The sequence below is a fragment of the Felis catus genome, chromosome C2 (assembly GCF_018350175.1).
Source record: "Felis catus isolate Fca126 chromosome C2, F.catus_Fca126_mat1.0, whole genome shotgun sequence".
NCBI classification, from domain to species: domain Eukaryota; kingdom Metazoa; phylum Chordata; class Mammalia; order Carnivora; family Felidae; genus Felis; species Felis catus.
The window spans coordinates 114,534,594-114,560,568 of NC_058376.1; the positions used below are offsets into that span (position 1 = coordinate 114,534,594).

Sequence of the window (25,975 nt, forward strand, 5' to 3'; positions counted from 1 at the left end):
GAGTTATATTCACAAAAATGAATAATAAGGCTGAATGTTTAGCAAACAGCATGTGGCAGTAATTGTGCCAAAGGCTTTCTGTGCATCGCGTTCTTTCATTCTTGCCTGAATCTGTGACGCAGAGCATGCTGTTACCCCATCTGACAGAGGAAGAGCTGAGAGGTCAATGCACTGCCCACGATGACCCCACTGGTATGTGGCAGGGGTGTGACTGGTCCCTAAGTCCAGTCAGGCGAAGAGCGAAGCTGCTTGACATCCATGAGTGTTTCGTGCTTCCTGAAAGCTGGAAACCCCGGGGGGTAAGCCCGCATCCCCCGGTCAGTGTGGCTTTCAGCTCTAGGGAATGTGTTCAAGAGCAGCTTACGGGGTTCCTTGCTGATGAGCAATCTCTGAAGTACAAATGCAGATGGTCTAAACCAAAAGTCCAGGCAGAACATTTATTGTACTCACTTCTGTGTTTTGGTGTGAAAGAGCTCGCCACACCTCACCTTCCCCAGGGAGCAGGCAGGGTTACAGCCAGATGGGGGAGTGCTGTGCTTGGCCGTGTCCCTTGTCCCTCCCCCACTGCTATCGTCCTTGGCCTTTCCTCTGGTTCTCCCTTCTGTGGCTGTCCCTATGCCTTGTGCCAGCTGCTTCCCTTTCAGCAGCTCAGGGTCAAGGTAGAGGTAGCCAATTGTCTTAGAAAGGAAGACCTTGGATGGGAGGAGGTCCTACTTCAAAGGAAGGCAAGAGGGTGTATCTCAAAATGTCCTAGGTTTCTTTTTCCTTCTAGGAGGCCTCTTTTTTTTTTTTTTTAACATTTATTTATTTTTGAGACAGAGACAGAGCATGAATGGGGGAGGGGCAGAGAGAGAAGGAGACACAGAATTGGAAGCAGGCTCCAGGCTCTGAGCCATCAGCCCAGAGCCTGACGCGGGGCTCGAACTCACAGACCGTGAGATCGTGACCTGGCTGAAGTCAGACGCTTAACCGACTGCGGCACCCAGGCGCCCCTAGGAGGCCTCTTTAGTATGGTTCTCATGACAGAGAAAGTTAACTGTCTTTGCTCTTTTAACAAGATTGCCAACAAACATTTCTGAGGGAAAAACAAACAAACAAACAAACAAACCCAACCCAGGCTATGTCCTATGGCATTGAGGAGCCCTGAATTTTGTGCCCCAAGCTGGAAATCTTGGAGTCCAACTCAATAACCTGCCCCCTATTTCCTCACACCTAATCCTGATGATTCCATCTCAGATCTCTGAAATCTGTGTCCTTTGGAGCCCAGTTCCACTGCCTCGCTGGTGATAACCTTATCAGGATTATTACTCCAATCTCCGACTTTTGTCTCTTCTTACTGAGCATGTCTTCATCCTCCACATCACTGACATCACAATCGTCCTAGAAATCCCAGGTGGTGGTGGCATGTCCTACTTGAAGTCCTCTGCTGGTCCCTGAGGTCCCAAAGTTCTGGCCTACCTGTCAACCACATCCCCAGGTGGTGTCCCCTTCTGTTCCTCTCCCCCACATTCACCCCGAGCTTCAGGCTTGCAGTGAACAGACATTCTCTGAGCGTGTTGGGCCTTTTCATGGTTGTCTCAAGTCCTCCTCTTCTCTCTGCCTGAAATATGCTTCTCTTCCCTATCTGGAAGGCACACCTTTGCCCATGTCCCCAAACCAGCCCATGTCACCTCCTCAGAGAAGTTTCCCTTGCACTCCTCCATTTCGTCCCTTTCTGCATTATGAGGGTGTGACCTGTGTTGTCACTCTAACTAGCCCCGCGCTCGCTGGGGCAGGGGCCACATCCATCCTTGTCTGCTCCACGTTTGGGACAGGCTTCAGCACAAAGTAGGGTACTGGCCAAGTGTGTGTTTGCTTTTTCAAATGCTCCTTCTGCTAATTACTAGCTGTGGAGCCCTGGGCAAATTAATCTTTCTGAATTTCATTTTTCTACTGCAGGGATAAGAATTCTCAGTTTTATTAAGAAGATTAAGTGAGATAATGTGTGCAAAAACATTTAGCTCCTAAACACTGAGAAGGAGAAGGAGGAGGAGGAATAGTAGGAGGAAGAAAGGGAAAAGAAAGAGAAAGAGAGAGGCGGGGGGAGGGGGGAAAGAAAGGAAAGAAATAAAAAAGAAGGAATGAGAAAGAAAGAAAGAAAGAAAGAAAGAAAGAAAGAAAGAAAGAAAGAAAGAAAGAGAGAAAGGAAGGGAGAAAGAAAAGAAAAGAAAAGAAAAGAAAAGAAAAGAAAAGAAAAGAGAAAAAGAGAAAAGAAGCAGTGGTAGTGGCTGCCACTGCCATTTGGTAATAAGGAAAGAGTGACAACTGTCCTAGGTCCTTGTCTTCAGGCTCATACAAGTGATTAATACTTGCGCCTCACTAGTAACTGTGCATGTGTTAGATTTGTAGCTATGACAACCACGTCAGTGTTTATGCACTGGGATCCCATGGATAAGAAGAGTCCATGGAAGCAGAGACCCTGAGCTAGGCTACACGGAGTCTATAATCGACACAAAAAGTAGAGAGTGCAAATCAGTATCACTTATGTTCTAGAAAAGCCACTGTGACTTAGACTCTGAAAAATTGGATCTGAGCTTCAGTCATTAGGAAACAGCATTTATGGGGTGCCTGCGTGGCTCAGTCGGTTGAGTGTCCATCTTTGGCCCAGGTCATGATCTCTCAGTTTGTGAGTTTGAGCCCCACAGTGGGTTCTCGGCTGTCAGCACAGAGCCCACTTTGGATCCTCTGTCCCCCCTCTCTCTCTGCCCCTCCCCTGCTGGTTCTCTCTCTCTCAAAATAAATAAACGGAAGGAAGGAAGGAAGGAAGGAAGGAAGGAAGGAAGGAAGGAAGGAAGGAAAAGAAAGAAAAGAAAGAAAAAGAAAAGAAAGAGAAAGAAAGAGAAAGAAAGAAAAGCAAAGAAAGAAAGAAAGAAAGAAAAAGAAAGAAAGAAAGAAAGAGAAAGAAAGAAAAGCAAAGAAAGAAAGAAAGAAAGAAAAGAAAGAAAAGAGAAAGAAAGAAAGAAAGAAAGAAAGAAAGAAAAGAAAGAAAAGAGAAAGAAAGAAAGAAAGAAAGAAAGAAAGAAAGAAAGAAAGAAAGAAAGAAAGAAAGAAAGAAAGAAAGAAAGAAAGAAAGAAAGAAAGAAAGAAAAAGAAAGAATACGAAAGACCATTTCTTTGGGCAAGTCACTTGTCCTCTCTGGGCCTCAGCTATCTTCCCTCTGAAGGAGAGTTAATAATCCCACAAGTTTTCCGTCAGGATCAAATGAAACATGTGGGTGAAAGCACTTTGTTAACGGAAAAACACCAAGCAACCGAGGTTCGATTACTGTTATAAAAATTCAAGCTGAGCCCCTGCAGTCCGAGGGAAGGGTTGGAGCTGCTGTGGGAGATAAGGTCATAAAGGAATGTGAGTTCTTGCCTGAGAAGATAGGACACAGGATGTAGGAGACAATGGAATGCTGACAGGAGCCTGCCAGGTGGCAGAGAGGATGCCATGTGACACATTCCACCTAGATCCCCCCCTCCTGAGAGCCTTATCCTGTGCCAATCTTGGCATATTTTGCGCCTTGTACAGAGAGAGGACTTGCACCTTCTGTGGGATTAAATTCCAAAGTCAGGGCGTGAGGAGAAAAAAAACAAAACAAAACCAGAAATAGTCAAAATCACTCTTAAATAGCCTATCGGTCACCTGGAAAGCGTAGGCTACATGGTTTTGTAATAAACCCCTACACAGCGATATTTGATCCCATGATAGTTTGAAGCCACTATGCAGGCATGGCGGCACTCAAACCTCTCTCCTGTCAAAGAATTACCAAAGCCTTACCATGAACAGAGGAGGGTGGAGAATTCTGAAATGTGCCTGCTTGCCTGCAAAGTTTATTCTGTTCTGTTTGTACTATTAAAGCTCTCTGATCTGATACGAGTTAATGAATGGGTTAGTTGTTGTGAGAAGACCCGATGCCACGTGTGAAAGCATCTATCATGGAGTAATGTGCAGTAAAGGGCTATGATGTGCATGAAAACTTGCTTCACCAGAAGGACAGAGGACTTTGAAAAGTTGTTTCCTGTCCTTCCCCCACGCTGGCATTTCCTGTAGTGGCCCACAGACCAGCTGTCACTCTCCTGACCTTGGGCATGGATCCCATTCCATCCCAAGCCGGGAGCGGGTGTGCCAGGGAGGGTGTTAGGGTCTAACGCTATTGTACTGCCTTCGGGCGTTACTGGGCAAGTGTTGTGTTTCCTTTCTCCGTCCTTTGTTTTGGACATAGATTCGTTCTAATTGATTTTGAGTTCATCAAGGGTAGTATCATTCACATAACAGTAAATACAAAAGCATGTTTAATACTGCGCTTCTGTTGTTGATGGAAATAATAGGAGAAGGGTCCTTAGAAGGAGACATAATCTGTAGTTTCATAAACTCTCAGGGGAAGAACCTCAGGAAATGGATCTGGTGTCTGATTTCTATGCTCATGTAGGCTAACCCCACGGCAGCGGGGCCCCAGCAGTCCTCTGCAAGGTAAGGGGACACAGTACAACCATTGCCTTTGGGAATCATTGCATGTGATGGGGATACTAGGGGCCTGTACTCCTGTTTAACTTTAAAAAAAAAATTTTTTTTTTAATGTTTATTTATTTTTGAGACAGAGAGAGACAGAGCATGAATGGGAGAGGGTCAGGGAGAGAGGGAGACACAGAATCTGAAGCAGGCTCCAGGCTCTGAGCTGTCAGCACAGAGCCCGACGCGGGGCTCAAACCCACGGACCGTGAGATCACGACCTGAGCCGAAGTCAGATCACGACCTGAGCCGAAGTCGGACGCTTAACCGACTGAGCCACCCAGGCGCCCCCTCCTGTTTAACTTTAGAAGGAGGGATGATACTTTACACGAAACTCTTGTGAGCTGTATCATAACAGAATCAGTACCCTCTGTCTCCTCATCTAAAGCCTGCTTTTGAAGTTCTTTAGACTCTCGTTGTAAATGAACATGTAGAGTTAATAAATTGGTGTCCTACGGATTTCTTTAGGCACGGTCCCATCGTCCAGTGTAGGGGCACCTCACAACCACATTTCCTGACCACCTGGCCAGGTGGTAATGAACAAAGCAGAAATGGTCCAAGCCCTCCTGGAGGTCAGAGGCTGGTGCAGCACTGTCTCATAGACTGTCTGTGACAGTGGTAATGTCCTTTATCGGTAAGGGTCAATGCAGTTGCAACTAGACACATGTGGCTGCTGATACTTGAAATACTGATAGTGTGATTGAGGAATTTTAACTTTATTTCGTTTGAATGAATTTAAGTTTGAACAGCTACATATGGCTACTGTCTACTGTGGTGCACGGTATAGTCTATGGGCAGAAGGGTGTGTGGTCTAAAGACACTAGAACTCAAGGGTGCCTGGGTGGCTTAGCCGGTTAAGTGTCTGACTTCAGCTCAGGTCATGATCTCACGATTCGTGAGTTCGAGCCCACATTGGGCTCTGTGGAGCCTGGAACCAGCTTTAGATTCTGTGTTTGCCCCTCTCCAGATCACGTTCTGTCTTCCTCAAAAATAAACAAACTTTAAAGAAATTTTTTTTTTTTTAAAGATACTAGAACTCAAAAGTTGGAAGATAGGAGTTTGAGCCCTGCCTCTGCCCTTAACCAGCTGTGCGACTTTGAGCAAGCCAAAATTATTAAGCCTGCCTTGGCAGGGTATAACTACTGTTTGCGGTTGTTGTGGGGATTAAATTATAAATTTGTTGGGGGGGGGGGGAGTTCTTTATCAGCTACAGAGTTCCATGACAACACGCAGTGTTGTTTTAACCAGTTCTATTAATACTAAGTCTCGTGAAGAATCTACAATATTCTCAATGTCATTTTCCATAAATTTGCACCTTAAAAGATAGTCTACTCATAGACGATCTAGGGAGCCTTTGAGCCCTGTTAGTGAGTAATCATTCTCGTTTTCTGTTACAAGATTTTCAATGGAAGCCACCACTTTCTGTTAATTAATATTATTAGTTGCCTCATGTCGCTGCTCATAAATGTCGGGGTGTCAGTAATGACACTCGGGCCAGCTGAAGCACCCCATCTTGGTTATTTCTCCTGGTGTCTGTCAAAAGAGCAATTAAAAGGGCCCCTGGTTGGCTCAACTGGTTAAGCGTCCAACTTTGGCTCAGGTCATGATCTCATGGTTCGTGGGTTCGAGCCCTGCATCGGGCTCTGTGCTAACAGCTCAGAGCCTAGAGCCTGCTTCTGATTCTGTGTCTCTCTCTTTGCCTCTTCCCTTCTCACACTCTGTCCCTCTCTGTCTCTCTCTTTCTCTCAAAAACAAATAAACATTAAAAAAAAAAAGAAAGAGCAATTAGAGTGAGATCTTGGGCAACTTCACTCCACCCCCTCTCCGGCTCTGCTTCAGAGGAGCAACATGCCTGACACTAGTCAAATGAAGGTGACAGGACCGATGCAGGGTCTCCCTTGGGCCATTTACCTGCCTTGTGGGGACACGTGGACATCACAGGGTGCACCTTACCCATCGTGGAAGGGGTAGCCCCACGTGCTATTGTCCATGAGACATTTAGGACCCCTGTTGATGGAGATGGCTGAGATGACAAATGAGTATCCAGCACCCAAGAATCCAATCACAGCAAATATAGTGGAGGTGAACATCTGAAAGAGAAGGAGAGAGACAGGTGGGTTCTTAAGGTGTTCCAGAGGTTACCCTCAGCACACCTAACCAACCAGTCTGTCGTTGAGCATAGTGTCTCCAGGGAAATTACGGGGTAAGAGCCAGTCTTCACAGTAGGTGGGACCTGTGGTGTCTCCTAGAATGAATTTTGGTATATTTTTTCCCCTTCTTCTCCCCCATTCCCATATCTTTCTTTACCTATTCATTGATGATTGAAGTGCTAGTTATGGTTGATACCTTTGAACCATGGTTTTTAACCTCGTTAAGAATAGAATCTCCTCCTGATCTCTCTCTTTCTCAGGACTAATATGAAAGGCTGTCTATTACAGAATCAAAGAATCTTAGAATTGGAAATGATCTTAAAAGTCTTCTGGTCTGGGGTGCCTAGTTGGCATGAAATGGGCATGATAAGGCCTGCCTACAAGGTCTGTTGTGAAAGGTAGACATGACAACTTAAGTTAAATGTCAGGGGCTCCCCTTCTCCCTTCCGTGTATTACTAACAATCTTATCACAGAATATATTTGGGCAGGGGGCGGGGCAGGGATGGGTTTGGGGGTGGAGAGGACCTGATAGTGCCTGGACAATTGGAATCTATGTAATAATGGAGTTCCACTTTAGCTATGTAATAATGGAGTTCCACTTTAACAAATAATGGAGTATTTGTTTTCATATCATATGTGAACGTATTTTTGGTGCAACTTTCCAAGACTGACCTCTGCCCCATGTACCTTATAAAGTCTTATCTGACTTCCTATGTCAAACTAACCATCCTCTCTTTCATCTCTTACCCCAGTACCCTGGACTATATAAACTTCTGTCATGGCACAGTGCCCACAAGACATTTATGCATAGCTTTTTATGTCCGTCTTCCCCAACCGGAACATAAGCTTCTTGCCATCATGGACAATGAGTTATTTGAAGATAGGTAGGACATTGCTTTACCCTGGCCATCATGTATTTGGTTTTTCTTCTTCCCACCTTTTCAAAGGCACCAAATAACTACTTGTTGGATGTTTTCGAAGACTATGGTTTCATGTTACTCATTATTTGACATTTTCCCTTTGAGTTTTGTGTCTAGGGTAGCCAAAATCCATTCTCACCATTAGTAACATTACTGAACATAATCTAGGTAAGAAGTAAATGAAAATTTTGTTCAATTTATCAAGTTAGAACAGGCCATCTCTTTTCCAAAGGATATCCAAAGGATATCTCCAATTTTGGAGATTTCTGGATTATATGAAGTTAAATAGGCTTCACTCCTGTTTTACTTCTAAAAATCTTTGTGATACGCTGAAGTCAGTGAACCTCCAAGAAGGGGATATACTATGTATGCTGGAATATAAGCAAAATTATTAGCTCCCAAGTTATCACTGATAAGTGAGGAAATTGCCTCAGAGTTGAGTCCTTATTTTGTCTATCAGACAATAGGGCACTTTCTCAAATACTTTATTTTGAACAACCAAGTACCGCATGGGGGAAGACATCGGTCAGAAACAACCCAAGTAATGTTAGCTGAGAGAATTGTATAAAAATGTTTTTCTGGGGGAGAGAAAAACAATTTTTTTTTCCTGAACACTGATGTATTAATTATTCTAGGAAAGTTGGCCTCACAATTTCTAGTTCTGAATGTTACAGCTAACAAACCTTTTAAAGGGCATTCTAAATGAGCATACGTAGTGTTGACAGTTGTGGGGATGGTTAACATACACCTGAAAGAGAGGTGTTCAAATACTGTCTTTGACGTGAATTGCTATTGGTGACTGAGTGAAATTTCCCCTGACAGCATCATACATGGCTACAAAAATGTTGTATCCAAACTTAAATGGAAGGGAAGATGTGCTGTGGGAAACTATTGTTGGCTCAAAAGGTATCTTTAGTAGTAGCAAAGACCTGGTGTCAAAAAAGCAATAATACGTTTAAAAATAAATGAGTGGGGGAAAGACTTCTTTCAAAATCAATGTATTAAATTTTTATAGAATGTGATTAAAATGTGTGCCCATTCATTCAAAGTTTGTATATTAATGTCAGTCGAAGAGCTTAAACAATTTTTTTTAATGTTTATTTACTTAGAGAGAGAGAGAAAGAGAGAGCCTGAGCAGGAGAGGAACAGAGAGAGAGGGGGACACAGAATCTGAAGCAGGCTCCAGGCTCTGAGCTGTCAGCAGGGCTTGAACCCACGAACTGTGTGATCATGATCTGAGCTGAAGTCAGATACTCAACCAACTGAGCCACCCAGGCGCCCCTCAAAGAGCTTTTTAAGAAACTTCTTTATGGAAAAATAAAAGATGGTTTGATATTCAGTTTAGCCTTATATTTGGGTGTATATGGTGATTTGCAGAGTTTCCTGGTCTCATTGGAACCTATAACTTTTTTTCCGTGAGTTCTTACAAGAACACCTTTTGGAAAATGCTTCTTCAATGCTTAGTGACAGTTTATCTGCCTAGTTCTCTGTCTCTGGGCCACCTCCATGTTCCAACAAAATTGCTGGTCAGTTAGACACAGCTGATGTAACTCTAGGAATGGCCAGAACATTCTAGTACAGCAATTAAAAACTTATGCTCAGGGCAGTTTCTTCTCATGTTACCTTTTTTCATTTCAGAGTGAGGCTCTGAATGGTCTGAAAACATTTGTTGACAGTGCAGTTCTTTGTGATGGATTGGGTTGTCTCAGTGAAAAGCAGATTCTGTGAAGAAAAGGTCTCTTAAAGGTATCTGAAAACTGGTTAAAAGTCTTCAAAAGCCAGGATTCCCACTAAATCAATGGTTAAATACGCTTATACTTAATTTTTGTACAAAAGATCCCCAAAACCATTTAATGCAATCATCTCGCCTTTTAGCTAATAAAAATAGCTCCATTCAGTAAGAACCTTAGATGCCTTATCTCATTTAATCCAGGGTTGAACTAAAACAACCCAGGGTTTCAACATCTGCTGATGAGTAGTGAGAGGAGAAGTCTGACTCGCTATTCCTGCTGTGTGAGCTGAGTAAAGGATTTTAGATTAGCACTCCTGGAACATTTTAGCAGGCAAATATTTAAAGATGCAGAAAGTGAGTACAAATGCACACGTTCTTCATGTTAGGCAAGTCTGCGTAAATGAAAAACCAGGTTAGTAAAAAATATCAGTTAGATGGTATTTCTCTTTGCAAGCAGTCTTCATTGTAAGCACCTCTGTACCAGTACTGTCCAGTGAATTGTAATGAGAGCCACGTATGTAATTTAACACTTTCCAGTAACTACCATTTAAAAACTAAAAACAAAAACAAACCAAGAGAAACAAAAAAACCACCAGTGAGAATAATGTTAATAATATGTTCTCTTTAACTCAACATATTCAAAAACTATTATTTCAACATATAATCAATATGAAAATTACTAATGAGATACTTTACAGTTTTTGTAGTAATTCTGTGGAATCTGGTGTATATTTTATACGTATGCTACACCTTAATTTAGATCAGCCACATTCCACTGCTCAATAACCCCATGTGAACAATGGCTGCCCTATATTGGACAGTATAGTCTAGAATATTTGAAAAATTGATCTTTGGTAGCAAAAGTTTAAAAGACGTATGGATATAGTGTGCACTGAATTTATGATTATGGGTACTCTTAGGGAGGAGGGAAATATGATAGAAGAGAGGAGCACAGTGACTCCCAACTGAATCAATAATATTTTACTTCTTGATAAAACTATCTGAAGAAAATGCAGCATCAGGTTACAACCTCAGAAATCTACTGGTGGCATGGTCTGATTTTGTATCCAAATTTGAAACACTTCCCGTTAAAATAAAGAAACGACCCAAACTGATTTTTCATCACTTTTCCAAAATGGATGAACCATATGAAGCAAGGTATACTTTTTTTTTTAACTTAAAAAAAAAAAATAAAAAAAATTTTGAAGTCTGTTTATTTTGAGGGAGAGGGAGAGACAGAGAGCGAGCATGAGTGGGGGAGGAGCAGAGAGGGAGAGAGAGAATTCCAAGCAGGCTCCTGCACCATCAACACGGACCAATCCGAGGCTTGAACTCACGAACTGTGAGATCATGACCTGAGCTGAAATCGGGAGTCGGATGCTTAACTGACTTAGCCACCCAGGTGCCCGAAAGCAGGGTATACTTTATGTCCCTTTGCTTTAAGTAATTTCGCATTCAGAAGTCTTTAAAAAATTATCAAACTCACTACTCAGAGATATTATCAGTCTTAAAACCACTAACTTTTAGTTATGTTAAAGATAACTATATCATGGGTTTCATGGTAAAAAAATTTTTCATATTAAAAGAAAAGTTGTTGAGCTCAAGTTGAATACACGAGGGTAGACATTCTAAATTGTTGTTAAAGTAAACAGGCACGGTGGGGGTACTTGGGTGGCTCAGTTGGTTAAATGTTGGTTGGACTCTTGATCTTTGATCTGAGCTCAGGTCATGATCTCATGGTCGCAAGATCTAGCCCAGCCCTGTGTTTGGCTCTGTGCTAAGTGTGGAGCCTGCCTGGGATTCTCTCTCTCCCTCTCTTGCCCCCACCTGCTCACGCATGTGTGGTCTCTCTCTTTCACTCAAAATAAATAAATAAACATTAAAAAAAATGGGCAAAAGGCCTGGAAAAATCTATGTAAGGAGACACAAAATTGGGAACAGAGGTAACCTCTAGAGAGAGGAGTTGCCAGGCTTTTCAGTCAGGAATGTGAGGTTCCCTTTGTAGGTTTTGTACTATGGCAATGCTTTCCCTAGTCAAAATGAATAAATAGTAAAGAGAGGCACCATGTGCAGTGGTCAAGGGCGTGGGTTACAGACATATTGATTTGGGTCTGAGTCTTGGTTCTCTCCTTTATGACCTTGGGAAGTTAGTCTTTCTAAGACCTCCATTTCCTCTTCCATAAGATAAGCCTCAAAAATAAGTACCTGCTCAGGGAGATCATTATGAAAGATAGGCTAATTGATAGTAAATAGGAAATCAAAAGTACACATCTCCACAGGATCAGATAACCTCCAAGTGGGGTAGGGTATTAGATAATGCCCAGTACTTCACTGATAGGATACCTAGAAATCTTTTTTGTCCTACTTCTTTTTTTTTAAAGTTTATTTATTTATTTTTTGACGGGGGGTGGGGGGAGAGAGAGAGAGCGAGAGAGCATGTGGGAGCATAAGTGTGGGAGCGGCACAGAGAGAGAGGGAGACACAGAATCCGAAGCAGGCTCCAGGCTCTGAGCTGTCAGCACATAGCCTGACACGGGGCTCGAATTCAGGAACCGTGAGATCATGACCTGAGCCGAAGTTGGATGGTCAATCGACTGAGCCACCCAGGCGCCCCTCTTTTGCCTACTGCTGAGTTTTGGATTATTTCCTATGACATTAATAAGCACTTGATAAATGTCATTATTATATTGTAATGTTTTTATTATCATATCCTGGCACACTTTACTTTCCACAAATACCGAGAGCATCACGCTCGGCAGAAAAATAACAGGCCAACTCTCAGAACACACGTTCTGTTCACATTGTTAAAGAAATGTGTTTAAGTATATGCTGTAAACACTTCCCTTGAAAAAGAAGATAAACATGCCCTATAATGAAATGCCCTCCAATTCACCATCTGTCAGCTTTAAAACCTTCCTCTCCGGCAGGCTCTGGAGGCAGAGGACATGGGATTGGACCCCAGCTCTGCCGCTGCCCATGGTGTGTTCTTGGCCAGCTGTGTACCTAGGTTGGCTGAACCCGATGGAGGAACCACTGGGGCCTGGGAAGGGAAGAGGAAAATGGGTGGCTTGGGGACATAGCGTTTAGAGACTTGTGTTGCGGAAACATCTCTGATGGGCGTGAAGGTTCCTCCTTAACAATTATTCTGAGATATATAGAGATGACCTGATGCATTTTTTCCCCTTTAGGATGTTAACGTTCTGTGTTTTCTGCTTCGCCACACTTGAGAAGTGGGGGAGGGCTGGCGGGGTGGAGTGTGGTGAGCAGAAACTTACCTTGAACGCACCTCTGTTTCCTTAGTTATAAAACGGGGGGTTTAATGCCTAACTCAAAGAGTTAGTGTGAGAATTGAGCCTGATAAAGTATAGAAATCACCTGAAATCCCTCCTGAGCATTCATTTGCTTCACTCATTCAGCAACCATTTGTGTCCTCACTACCCAGCCACCTGCTGCTCCTCTCCCCTCCTGGGCACACGGATGCTTGCAACATCTTCCCCCATCCTTATAGTGTCCTTACAAAGCATGTGTGCATTATCCATTTCACAGCAGAGGATTTTGAAGCATAAAAAACATTTAGTTTTTTATTTCTTCTTTCAAGATATTCTTCATATTTTATTTCTTCTTTCAAGATAATCTATTATTTCAAAAGAACTGTCTTTTTTTTACAATTTTTTAAATGTTTATTTATTTTTGAGAGAGAGAGAGAGAGAGAGAGACAGAGCGTGAGTGGGGAAGGGGCAGAGAGAGAGGGAGACACAGAATCAGAAGCAGGCTCCAGGCTCTGACCTGTCAGCACAGAGCCCGACGCGGGGTTCGATCCCATGAGCTGTGAAATCATGACCTGAGCCGAAGTTGGCCGCTCAACGGACTGAGCCACCCAGGCGCCCCAAAAGAACTGTCTTTCTTAAATTCCCCTCACACTGGCTGTCACACCAAAGAATGCAGAGGTAAGAGTCAGTGCTTTTGGCCTCAGGAAATGTTCCCTTCAGAAGTGCTCACACAGGAGGTGTCCCTAGGGGGCACTGGTGAGCCAGGCACTGCAGAAGTGCTGACTCCACGTTGAATCCACTGATTGCAGAAGTGATCAAGATCCTCCCTGGAGAAACGTCAGTCAACCATCTGGCCCTGCCTGTGGGTGGGGTGGGCCTTTATCTACCTGATACGAGTTGAGGATGCTGAAATGTTGGCCTGCCCCTAATATCTCCTTTATCAATCTACCCTTCAGTCCCATTATTAGATACTCCTTTGAGTCAAGGCCAAAGTCTTCAAATATCAGGTTTTTTTAATGTTTATTTTTGAGACAGAGAGAGACAGAGCATGAGCAGGGGAGGGGCAGAGAGAGAGGGAGACACAGAATCCGAAGCAGGCTCCAGGCTCTGAGCCATCAGCACAGAGCCCGACGTGGGGCTCGAACCCACCGACCGTGAGATCGTGACCTGAGCTGAAGTTGGACGCTTAACCGACTGAGCCACCCAGGCACCCCAGGCCAAGGTCTTCAAAAGACCTGTTATTTTTTTTTTAACGTTTATTTATTTTTGAGACAGAGAGAGACATAGCATGAACGGGGGAGGGTCAGAGAGAGAGGGAGACACAGAATCTGAAACAGGCTCCAGGCTCTGAGCTGTCAGCACAGAGCCCGACGCGGGGCTCGAACTCACCGACCGCGAGATCGTGACCTGAGCCGAAGTTGGACGCTTAACCGACTGAGCCACCCAGGCGTCCCCAAAAAGCTGTTATTAAAGCACAGACTTAACATGAATGAGTGGATGAAATTAAAAGAGATCCTAGGGACTCTGAGAGATCTTTTTTTTTTTTTAAAGGATTAGTGTGCCGGAGACCCTGACCAGCCACAGATAAAGTGCTGGGAGGCGACTGAGAACCTCTTATAGGGGAGGAAGGGGGTGGAGACCCAAAAATAAATCCCCCATCTGGGTTTTCAGAGCCCACCTCAGAAGCCACCTTCCTCTCATAGTTTTTGCCCTAGGGCTCACTTTTCTCAACTTAATTTATTAAAAAAAAATTTTTTTTAATATTTATTCTTGAAAGACAAAGATACAGAGTGCAAGTGGGGGGAGGAGGGGTAGAGAGAGAGGGAGACACAGAATCCGAAGCAGGCTCCAGGCTCTGAGCTGTCAGCACAGAGCCCAAAAAGGAGCTTGAACTCACAAACTGTGAGATCATGACCCGAGCCAAAGTCAGAGGCTTCACCGATTGAATTAAGCCACAGCTTAATTTATTTAAAAGAGTGCAGCCCCCAAGTCTGGGCTTCAAGTTTGCTTGGCCTCAGAGGAGAGCTGGCCTCCATTTTCTGGTTTCACCATGAAATAGTGGTTAGGTGATCTCAAGATTTTTTCCAGCTCATTGTCTTGCTTTATCTGTACAACCACCATATCCTGCTTCTACTATCTATTGATTATCCTGGTTTTACAGCCAGGGAAGGGGAAGAGAATGATGCAGTGACTTCTGAAAAGTATTCCAGAAAGACTTTAGCAAGGAAGAGAGGACAGAGAGGCCAGGAAACAAATGAGAGCAAGACTGTGGAAACAGCGACAGGATTTAGCCCCATAGCCCTTGGCCTAATTTGTTTCCATCTCATAGGACTTTGTACCTAGTTGGATTTCTTAAACAGTGTTCTGCAGAAGCCTAGTGTCCCTGAAACATCTGGAGGGGAATGCTGTGAGCCTTTGGAAAAATACTTTGTATCTTCAGCATTATAGTACTAATCAAAGTATGCTGCAGTCTTTTCCTTTTTGTCTGACAAAATGTTTTAGATTCCTTTCTTTAAAAATGATTATTGCTTGGTGCTCCAGAGCCTGAGAACATGAAGGAAACAGAGCTCTGAAACAGAGGCATGAACTCAAGAACCCTTGGAGGACCCTATAGGAAACACTCTGCCATGCCCACTGTAGGCCATCATTGTGTCAAAATGCAGGCCCACAAGTATCAGGTTCATTCATCTTTTTATTTTTTGAAAAAGAAGTAGGATATCTAAATACTTCCGTAATATCTCTATTTTCAAAAGCTGGCAACTGATTAAGAACTAAAACAAAAGAAAAAAAAAAAAAAAAAGAAAAGGAAAGAAATTTTGCTGGCCACCTAGAGGGTGGCTGTCCCTGCATCCCTGGCCCAGGGTGGCCGTGGCTGGTTGTCTTGGCTGACAGTCTGGCAGAGCTGGTCCTTTGCTGGGCGCTGCCCTTGTGGACTATCGGCCAGTCATTTGGAGGAGTCATCCTCAACCCACACCAAGGGCAGATCCTTCGTGGGTGGGGGAGTCGGTTGGGGAGCTCAGACAGACAGCCTGAATTGGGCAGACCAAATGTTTCAGGTTTTATTAATGCAACTGTGCTTGTAAAAATATGACTTTTCTCCCTTTCTTTTGGACTTCGTTTAAGTCTAGTTGAAAAACAACGTTCGCACAATACTTTGAATATTATTTCACTTTTCACTGTGGTTATATATAAACCTAAAAACAAAAAGTAAACAAACAAAACCCTTGTTTTGCTACTGGGTAATCTTCAGCCTTCTACTCAGTACCAGAGAATGAGCTGTTAGGTTTCTAAGCAATGACTCTTTTTTAATTTTCATCCAGTTTCTTAATTGCCCGTTCTTTTTCAAATTCTCATCTTCAGCTTATTCTCCAAAAATCCACAAGATATAACAGGATTACATTCAAGGGGCAAATGAGTTACATGATTCTTCATTTCCCTTATAATTAATTATATAAAAATATACATGTGTAAAACACATGTTATACAACTATATCAAATAAATCATGGTTAATGTTTACATCTCTTTGTAAATGATGATTTAAAAATTTTTTTTCAACGTTTTTATTTATTTTTGGGACAGAGAGAGACAGATCATGAACGGGGGAGGGGCAGAGAGAGAGGGAGACACAGAATCGGAAGCAGGCTCCAGGCTCCGAGCCATCAGCCCAGAGCCCGACGCGGGGCTCGAACTCACAGACCGCGAGATCGTGACCTGGCTGAAGTCGGACGCTTAACCGACTGCGCCACCCAGGCGCCCCTAAATGTTATAATAATCAATGCCAAAAAAAATGATCAGTGCTTACTTGGGACTCATGATGGTGTTTAGAAGGTAAGAACATTCTCTTTGAATGATCTTTGCATGCAGAAAACCATATTGTACGCACAGTATACCAGCCTCAGCCCTTCATATGTGCTCAGTGAATATTTTTTGATTAAATAAAAGAGCAAATAATAATGGGGAAGAAATGTTAGAAAAGATTCTATTTGGGAACAGATAGCTATACCTTTTCCTTTAAGAAGTTAAGTTAAGCTTGAGTAATTCATCATTTGGGGTTCATGAGCCTGTTAGACAGTTGAACTTCAGGGGGACAATGAGGGCAGGAACCATCCTGACTCATCAGCCAGCCAGTAATTCCAGTTGACCTTCTTTGTTTTTGCCATATCAGTGTACCCGTGCTCTTAATATTTTTCTTTAAGACAACTCTCTGTTGCGTTTATTTATATCACCACTCAGAGTGAAGAGCTAGAATCATTAGCAAAGACAGTGCAGTAGTTTTGAACTTTTAGTTCTTGTTGCTTGTGTTCCTGGAGCCTGAAACTTATTCCCCCTTTGTTTTTTGTTTTTTAAAGTTTATTTGTTTATCTTGAGAGAAAGAGGAAGTGTGCATGAGAGAGGGAGGGGGAGGGGCAGAGAGAGAGGATCTCAAGCAGGCTCTGCACTGTCAGTGCAGAGCCTGATGTGGGGAAAGATATCACGAACTGTGAGATCATGACCTGAGCCGAAGTCAAGAGTCAGATGCTTAACTGACTGAGCCACCCAGGCGCCCGTTTGTTCTCCCTTTGTTAAAAAGGGGGATTATGAGGGTTTGGGATGGCAAAGACCTCTCTCCAATCAAAACTGAATATTCTCTTGATAAAATCAACAGGACTGAAGGAGAATTGACAAGGGAATAACTTTCTATGCTATTGAAAGATACAGCCCACCTGACTGCCAGCAGAGCCTGTCCCATACTTGGGAAACTCTGATCTAGCTCAACATCTTCATTGTACAGATGAGCAGAGGGAGGCAGAGGGCAGCACAGTGACTCGTCCAGGTGCAGGGATGGGACCCAACCCCACTTCCCAGGCTGGAGTGGTGATGCCTAATCTCTCTAGCTCACCTACTTGACTGCACGAAACAAGAAAGGAAACAGAAGTCCTGAGTCAACAACGTCTGGGTGAAAGTGGGGAAGTACTGGGCACGGAGGCAGTGAAACTGGCAGCGGTGTAGATGGGGAATTTAGAGCGCTGTTGGGGAGGGGCTGTTATCAGCCCTTATGCTGCCCTAACTCCCTTTACAGGTGAGACAATGCAGGCCAGAGAAGGGAAAAGACTCGCCCACGGTCTCAGGCCTCTCAGTGGCAGAGGGGAGACTTACGGCCCCCATTCCTGCCTTCCATGCCTGCCATTCTTTTTTTTTTTTATATAAGTCTATTCATTTATTTGGGGGGGGGTGCAGAGAGAGGGAGAGAAAGAATCCCAAGCACTCTCCACGTTGTCAGCATGGAGCCTGTCTCAGGGCTTGATCCCATGAACTGTGAGGTCATGACCTGAGCCGAAACCAAGAGTCAGATACCTAACTGACTGAGCCACCCAGGCACCTGCATTCTTTACATGGCCCCACTCCAGTTATCTAGCTGTGACATCCCTGCCTCTTTACAAAATCTAAAATGATACTCATATCCTATAAGTGTCGGGGCTTTTTAGTGTTTAAAATTGCATTATTATTGTTATTTTGCACCAGCAAGAAATCCATATTTAGGTATGTGCCAGCTGCCTCCAGAGTCCTGCCTGGGGCTGGTGATGCATCCCCATCCCCACCATGCCAAGCACAAGAAGACAGTGCACCCTGGACTCATTCTGGCAGCTGCCTTCTGGGTTAACTTACCGCGAAGCGCTTCCCACAGCTCTCGTTGCCGCAGCATCCACAGCAGTCATTGTTCTTCAGGCCCAGGAACACCAGTGCAGGGAAAATCATCTGTCAGCAAGAGAAGCACCTCAGACCAGGTCTGACATGAGAAATGGCAGCCTGTGCCTGCCTGGCTGTGAGTGGAGCTATGTCCGTGATGCGGGACTCAGGGGCTAAAAGGGTATGGCGAGAACTTACAGAGCATGGCTGGTGCAGTAGATGGAGGATTAACTGAGTATCACTGAGCGTCTAGTTTCCATGAGGCCTAATTGCAGCTTCAGTGAGGCAAGACTTCAGGACCTGACACCCTGAGTTTCCATTTACGTGGTAGGTTAGGAGAGCGATAAGAAACTTGTCTGCAATCGTTTTGAAAAGTGAGTCTAGTCTCTCTCTCTCTCTCTCTCTCTAAATTGGAGGTTCCCATCCTCTACTGGAAACAAGGGGTAAATGTATCATTAGTGAATGAGTGGAAGAGGAATCCACCAACACCTGCTTCTTTTTGGTGGTTTTCAGTCAATCAGTTTGCCAGAAAGTGTGTGTCTACAACCCCCAGCACTATCTTGTTAGCATATAGAAATCAGGGGGCGCCTGGGCGGCTCAGGTCATGATCTCGCGGTTCGGTTCGTGAGTTTGAGCCCTGAGCCTGGCTCTGTGCTGACAGCTCAGAGTCTGGAGCCTGCTTCGGATTCTGTGTCTCCCTCTCTCTCTGCCCCTCCCCCACTCGTGCTCTGTTTCTGTCTCTCAAAACTAAATAAACATTGAAAAAAAATTTTTTTTAAATACAGAAATTTGGCAGCCCTCAGTCTGGTTCGTGGAATTCGATTGACCCATGAGAACTGCCAGCCCAATCTTGGGAATTCATTACTTATTAAATTTAGTGGACACGCTCTCATCAGGTCCTAATGGAGAAGGGAAATCATTAAGACACTGACTTTTCATCATGCAATGCTTGGGCTTTTGTTAGCAATGAAATATCTTCTTGTACAAAAGTACCCAATTTTAAAAGGATTCGACAGAACTCTCGGGGGGGATTTTAAGGCTTCCCTACTCACCAAGACCCCGCTTCCTAATATTCCTCCGAAAAACCAGACCTCTTCAGAAAGGTGGTCGTTATTGTCTATCACTTTTCCTCCAGGGAAGAATAACAGGATGTTAGCCAGGAAGCCAAACAAGGCGAGGGGGATGAGGGTGCCCCCTAGGCACTTGGCGCAGCCCCCCGTGCACATATTGGGGAAGCACAATACAGGTCTGCGATACAAGGCTCTTCAGCGCCTCCTTCACGGGGTCTCTTCAGAGTTATCAGCCAGAGCGTCCTTGTAAATGTCCCCAGTTCAATCCGTATTTTGGAGCTGAGAGCCAAATCAGCCTGTGAGCTGTGTCCTTGGAGTTGCTTCTGCTTCTCAGATGTAGCACACCCCTGATGACGATGGACATTTATACATTCTCCCTGACCTGAAGTCCTTTTTTTTTTCCTGCACTCCATAAATGAGATTATGCGCAGAGCAATAATTTTGCCATGGAGACCAATAACCTCTGTTAATAATCCACCAACACAGGCAAGACACTCACATTGTTGCAATCGAACACAGGGCTGGAACAAACAGCATTTAGAATTTGTGCACCTTTAATCTGTCAATGTCACTACCCAGATAAGGAAATATTTCCCCCAGCCTCTTCGTAATCACTGTATAATTGAGTTGCATCCTAAAATCATGTCTCACAAGAACTTAATGGTCTACAGTGTATGTCTTTTTGTTTCCACTGAAAGCCTGGAATGCAAAAGAATTATCCAAAAGAGCTTCTGTTTTCCTCAATACGAAAATAACAATTTGATGGCCTCATTGGGTATCACTGGGCCCGGACCTACAAAAATTTTTTAAAGGATAAAATCAGGATGATTATTATTTTTTTCAAGTTTGTTTATTTATTTATTTGTAGCACACAAGTGGGGGTAGAGGCAGAGAGGGAGGGAGAGAGACAATCCCAAGCAGGCTGCACATAGCACAGAGCCCGATACAGGGCTTAAACCCACAAACCGTGAGATCATGACCTGAGCCAAAGTCAGACGTTTAACCGACTGAGCCACCCAGGCGCCCTGCAAAGAGCACTTTAAATGCTCCTCATCTTCCGTGAAGAGGATATCATGCCCCTCTATAGGTGAAGACACTCGGGCTCAGACAAGTAAAGTACATTTTGCAAGGTCATTCCAGCGTAATAAGGCAAGGAGCTAAGATTATAAATCAAGATGCTATGTTGCCGAAACCTGGGCTATGGTCTCCCTAATAGATGTTCCTTCTCAGAAATTAAAAAAAAAAAAAAAAGATTATCTTTTCAATATAAACAATAGAATGTCACTATGTGCAAAGTATATGGAAACAGTGGGACATACTTCCTTCTGAACAATAATTTTGATTTTGTCCCCTTATTACAAACCCTATAAGTATTCATTTATTTAGGTTAAAAAGTCAGATATACAGACAAACAGAAGGATGAAAAGGAGAACCAACTGTGCTCCCACCACCAACAGATAAGGACTGTTACCACTTTTCTGGAAGTTGTTTTCCAACACTCCAAGCAGGTGCAGATGCGCTTTATTTATAACCCTCCAGTTTTTGACAGGGAGTCTTGAGAGTAATCCCACAGAAGAAGACAAGGTTCTAGAAATGTAAGCCTTGAATTAATCATCATTGATGCCACCTTGAAGCTAGGCAGCCCCCTCACCCCCCACCCCCTGGGTCCTGGAAACCTTCTTTCTTTTGCCAGGACCTTTGGTCCCTAGAATTTCCCATCATGGCATTTGAATAACACTAGTCAACACAACCTTGACATCCTAGACTTTTCAGACTAGCAACCGGAATTGCCGGTCTACGCTGAGAGAATAGATGCTAGTAAAGGGTGCTGTGCACCACACCTCAGCTTCCTTCCACAGTTTTCTTTCCAATAAAAATTAGAAGGATTTTTAATTTCCAAGTCTTTGGAGAAAGCAAGATTAATGCAACAAAAATTGGAACATCTAGTTAATAAATTTAACAACAAGCCAAAGTAATTTTGTTATGTGAATTTCCCGTTTATTACAGGCTAGCTAACAATGTGTCAAATGGTAGAATTTCTACTGGTCTTCCACCTTCTTCAGTTGTCTGATGGCTGACTTGACTGTGACCGCAGAAGTGGTTTTGTATGTCCAGGGACCACTGCCTATCGTTTTCATGCACAAACTGCAATGCCAGGTCCCCACAGCTTGTCTTTTCATCTTGGTTTTGCCACAGAAAGGGCAAGCGTGCTTGGCCTGCTGGCTTACTTCAGTCTTCTTCACCATTTCCTGAGGGAGGCACCATAACGGATCCCATAATTACTGACCTTCTTGGTATGTTTAGCCATGTCGCCACAAACTAGGTCTGAGCCCAGACAGTCCTTCCACAATTTTTTTTTTATTTTTTTTTCAACGTTTTTATTTATTTTTGGGACAGAGAGAGACAGAGCATGAACAGGGTAGGGGCAGAGAGAGAGGGAGACACAGAATCGGAAACAGGCTCCAGGCTCTGAGCCATCAGCCCAGAGCCTGACGCGGGGCTCGAACTCCCGGACCGGGAGATCGTGACCTGGCTGAAGTCGGACGCTTAACCGACTGCACCACCCAGGCGCCCCTCCTTCCACAATTTTTGAGAAGTTGTGGCACATGAGTAACTGTGAGGGAGAGGGCTGAGGTCGTTTATTTCCTGTGTGGAGAAGAGGAAACGCTGATGGTCACTTCTCTGGAATGCTCTGGCCATTGACACTTCAACACTTGGAGGATGACTAACTCATTTATTGTTCAGCTATTAATTGTGCCTTCAGACCTGCAAGCAGGAAGTGGAACACCTAATCTGGAGAAAAGTGGGGGGAGGGAGGCAGAAATTTACCCCCAGGAAGGGATGGGGGTCACCAACAGACTGCTCTAGGCACTAGAAAAAAAATGTTGTGAGGTTCTGGCAGTTGTTCTTGTGACACCCAAGCTTAATGGTTTGTCGCTTGCTCTCTGTTGAGCAGTGAAGCCCTTAAGCCAAAAAGGCTCAAGACCTCTTTTTCAGAGATCATAAAGAGCGGGGGAGTTGAGACTGCACCCCATTTTGGATCCAGTCCTGTAAAAAGACCTCAGAAGTGAAAGCAGATGGCAGCTCTGGGAGGGACATAAAGACAGTAGAGATCTTTGCAGAAAGAATACAAGGATGCAAACATCCTTCAGTGGCAGTCTTGGACTTCACCCTCTGGGAGGTTTGACTGCTGGAGATTAAGCAGCAGGAAGTCCAGGGGTTCCTCTCTGTGATGAGACAATGAGCACAGGAGTAGGAGATATTTTCCAGGTGACTGATCACCTGCTGGGGTGTGCACAATACTTAGGCGAAGCGTACTACTGTTTCTCAGCCTGCTAAACTTCTTTGCCTTGCAATGGATGAAGAATCATCAATTCAGTGGAATGCAACCAGTGTGTTTGAAGTGTCCACAATGTGTCCACCAATATGCCAAGTGCTGTCCTGATGAACAACAACAATAAAAATCTGACTTACTTTCTGTCCTCGATGGTATTACAACCTCTTACTTGAGACAAGAGACAATGGAAATCGTGCACAGAGAGTATAAGAATTAACTGCTCCTTAGCAGAAGAACTAGAATAGACTCTTCTGCTTCTCGGAAAGGAGATCACTCTCATTTATTTATTCATCTAGCACATCAGGGAGAATATGAGGGGCCGACACACTCATATTCAGGTGTTAACAGTTTAGCTCCCCATCTTTGCTTGCCTACATTAATTGAAACAGCTCCTGAAATGTGATTTCCAAAAGGAGAAAGAAATGACAGAAAATATTAGTGGGCATTGCATATAACAAGAATTACAGCCATTTTATGAAAATTTTATAATGTGCGTGTAGATAATGGGTAATAATGCAACATGTTTAATTTACTTATAGATCTCCAAAAGGGATGCTTGGGTGGCTCAGTCGGTTGAGCATTTGACTTCAGGTCAGGTCATGATCTTACAGTTGGAGAATTTGAGCCCCACATCGTGCTTACTACTGTCAGCTCAGAGCCTGCTTTAGATCCTCTGTCTCCCTCTCTCTGCCCTTCCCCTGCTTGTGCTGTCTCAAAAATAAATAAACATTAAAAATAATAATAAGGGTCAAAAACATTTTAAGAGCCAATGCTAATCTGATCTAATATGCTCTTGCCTAAAACCCTCAGGAGCCTCCCATGACTCTCATACCTTAAACCCATCCCTCTCTAATTTGCCTTCCTGCCAAATCAAGTCAATCATCTTCTTGCTTTCTTCTCTGCTCCCTTCACCTGCTTCCCTCTTCCACATCTCTAGGACTTAGTTCAGTGGTCCCTCCTTCCAAGAAGTCTTGTTGTACCAGAAAAGTGTTTCACAGTCAAGGTATGTTTGTAAAAATCTAGATAATACAAAGTTAAATAGACTTCTGAATGGCATAACTTTTTAGGGCTTGTAATTGGCAAATGCACTTGTAATTATCGAAGGAAAGTTAAGAAATGTAGTGTCCAGTGTTTCCAAAACTTCACCATGCACAGCACTCTTCTGTTTTGGCACATCCTGAAGGACTAGGTTACCCAGAACATCCTTGGGAAACTTGGAGCTTGTTCATTTCCCAAGTGTTTGTGAAGGAATCTGTGTTAGCGGGGAGAAGGTGAGGGGTCATTTGAGGGAAAGAAAGGGTAGCAAGTGAAAGTTGAAGATGGGATGAAGCGTGGTTTGGGGGAGCTGGATCATGCAGAGGGGCGTGAGTTGGGATCAGGACTGGGAACCAGTTCAGCCTCCACTGTCCTGAGGGATGGGAGATAGCTGGCCTGCAGGAAGGCAGTAGCTAATCTTAGGTGGAATGGTAAACTCTAGTCCTTCATACTTGGGGTCATTTCAACGTGTGTGCTCTAAAAGGGGCCCGTGTCCTGGTTGAGATGAGACTATAAAAGGTCCAGATGGCCTGGAGACTAGATGACATGGGGCCCACTCTCAGACTTCTCTGTCTCAGAAAGCTAATAAGAGTTGTCATCCAAGCTTAACAGGAGACAAATTTTGCAGAGCAATTGCTATGTGTTGGGCACTAGTCTAAGGGCTTTGCGTTACTACTTGTTTAATCTTCAGAGCAACCCGCTAAGGTAGGTATTGTAATTATTGTCCCTACTTTAAAGGTGAGGAAACCAAAACAACTAGTAAGTGTTGTTCTAGTTATCTATCAAGGTATCATAAGGCACGTTAGAGCTTTGTATTTGGAATAGCAACCGTTTTATTATACATATCATGATTTTGTAGGTGAGGAATCAACTGGGTGATTCTTCTGTCCCAGGTAGTGTTGACTGGGGTTATTTGCTTTTATTCAGCTGAAGACTGCATTGCATTGGTCTGTAGGGCCCATGAAGGCTTCACTCACCTGCCAGGTGCTTTGATGGGAAGGGCTGTAAGACTGGGCTCAATGGGGCCCTCACCTCCCCCTTTAGTTTTAGGATTCTTCTTGTGGTCTCTGTAGCAGTGTAGTCAGATTTTTCATGGTGGCTTAAGGATCCAAGAGACAAGAAAGTGGAAGGTGCCAGTTTCTTAAGGCCTGGGCCAGAAACTGGGACAGGGCTCCTTTTATTATATCCCCTTGGTCAGAATTGTCAGAGTCATCTCAGATTCAGTGGAAGGGGCACAGACCTCATCTCTCCAGGAAAGATGGCCACAAAGTCTTTGATACTTTAAATTGTCACAATGGTCGAGGTAGGATTTGAACCCAGGAAGTCTGGCTCCAGAGACTGTGCTCTTAACTACCACAGTGTAAAATCTCGGTAACCCAAACTGGCATCTACTCTTACATTATCACAAGGAAGGCTGCCTGTGTGGATTTAGTATCAGATTAAGGGCTTTCTTAGTTATAGGCTGAATAATCTAAGTAATTCCTTCTATTCATATGAGTAGACACAGCCTGAGTTAATATTTGGGCTTGGGGATCTTGCAGGTGCCATTAACAAGTAAAAGTCAGTATTTCTAGCTGTTTTCACAACCAGAAAGAGCAAATGCACGCATGTGCTGCCTTATGACCCCAATGGGTGTTGTGTGGCCCTCTCTGTACAAAAGGGCACAGCTTGACCTCTCAGAGAAGCATGAGCCCTGGCTAATAAATCTGTCCAAGAGAGCTGCCCAAATATCGACTGGTTTTAGCATTGTTTCATGTCACTATGGTTATAGGTAGAAAATTAACTTTCAACAGGAACTCAGCCTCCACCCACTCTCCATAAAGTGTAACATCACTAACTGAGGGTTCTCATCCTCTTTTTAAAATGAAATCTACTCATGGGCTGCAAGAGGGACCAAGTTTAGAAATCCATGTTAAGGTTTTTAAAAGGCAGGGAAATTTTAACACATTTGTTCTTTTATATTTACACCTCTGACTTTGTAAGATTATACATTATTCTCTTGGTCTGTACCTTTGGGTAGGTATTTCCCCAATTATTTTTGATACTATTTTTCCCTGGTCATATTTGCTTTAAAAAATTCACATACAGATTAGAAAGGAAAAACAAAAACAGAAAGAAGACAATTGAAATTTGGAAAATAGTATTGAAAACAACTGGGTGAAAGCATTTATCATGTCAATGAGCTAAAATCATGTCAATTTTAGCTTTCATTCATTTATTCTTTTAGCATATTTATTGAGCCCTTATGTATCAGGCACT

General features: G+C 43.6%; 1 protein-coding gene and 1 pseudogene across 1 annotated transcript in view; both read right to left on the reverse strand.

The window, feature by feature from the left end:
• Positions 1-19,845, reverse strand: part of TM4SF4 (transmembrane 4 L six family member 4) — a 28,176-nt gene extending 8,331 nt beyond the window's left edge. Inside the window, exons 1-3 of the mRNA XM_003992019.6 lie at positions 19,327-19,845; positions 18,254-18,343; positions 6,488-6,624 (exon numbers count right to left, since the gene is read on the reverse strand). Coding sequence (XP_003992068.1) covers positions 6,488-6,624; positions 18,254-18,343; positions 19,327-19,500 — 401 coding nt within the window. The 5' untranslated portion in view covers positions 19,501-19,845. The remainder of the gene's footprint in view (positions 1-6,487; positions 6,625-18,253; positions 18,344-19,326) is intronic.
• A 1,538-nt stretch (positions 19,846-21,383) lies between these two features.
• Positions 21,384-21,652, reverse strand: LOC101100909 (annotated as a pseudogene).
• Between the last annotated feature and the right edge of the window lie 4,323 nt (positions 21,653-25,975).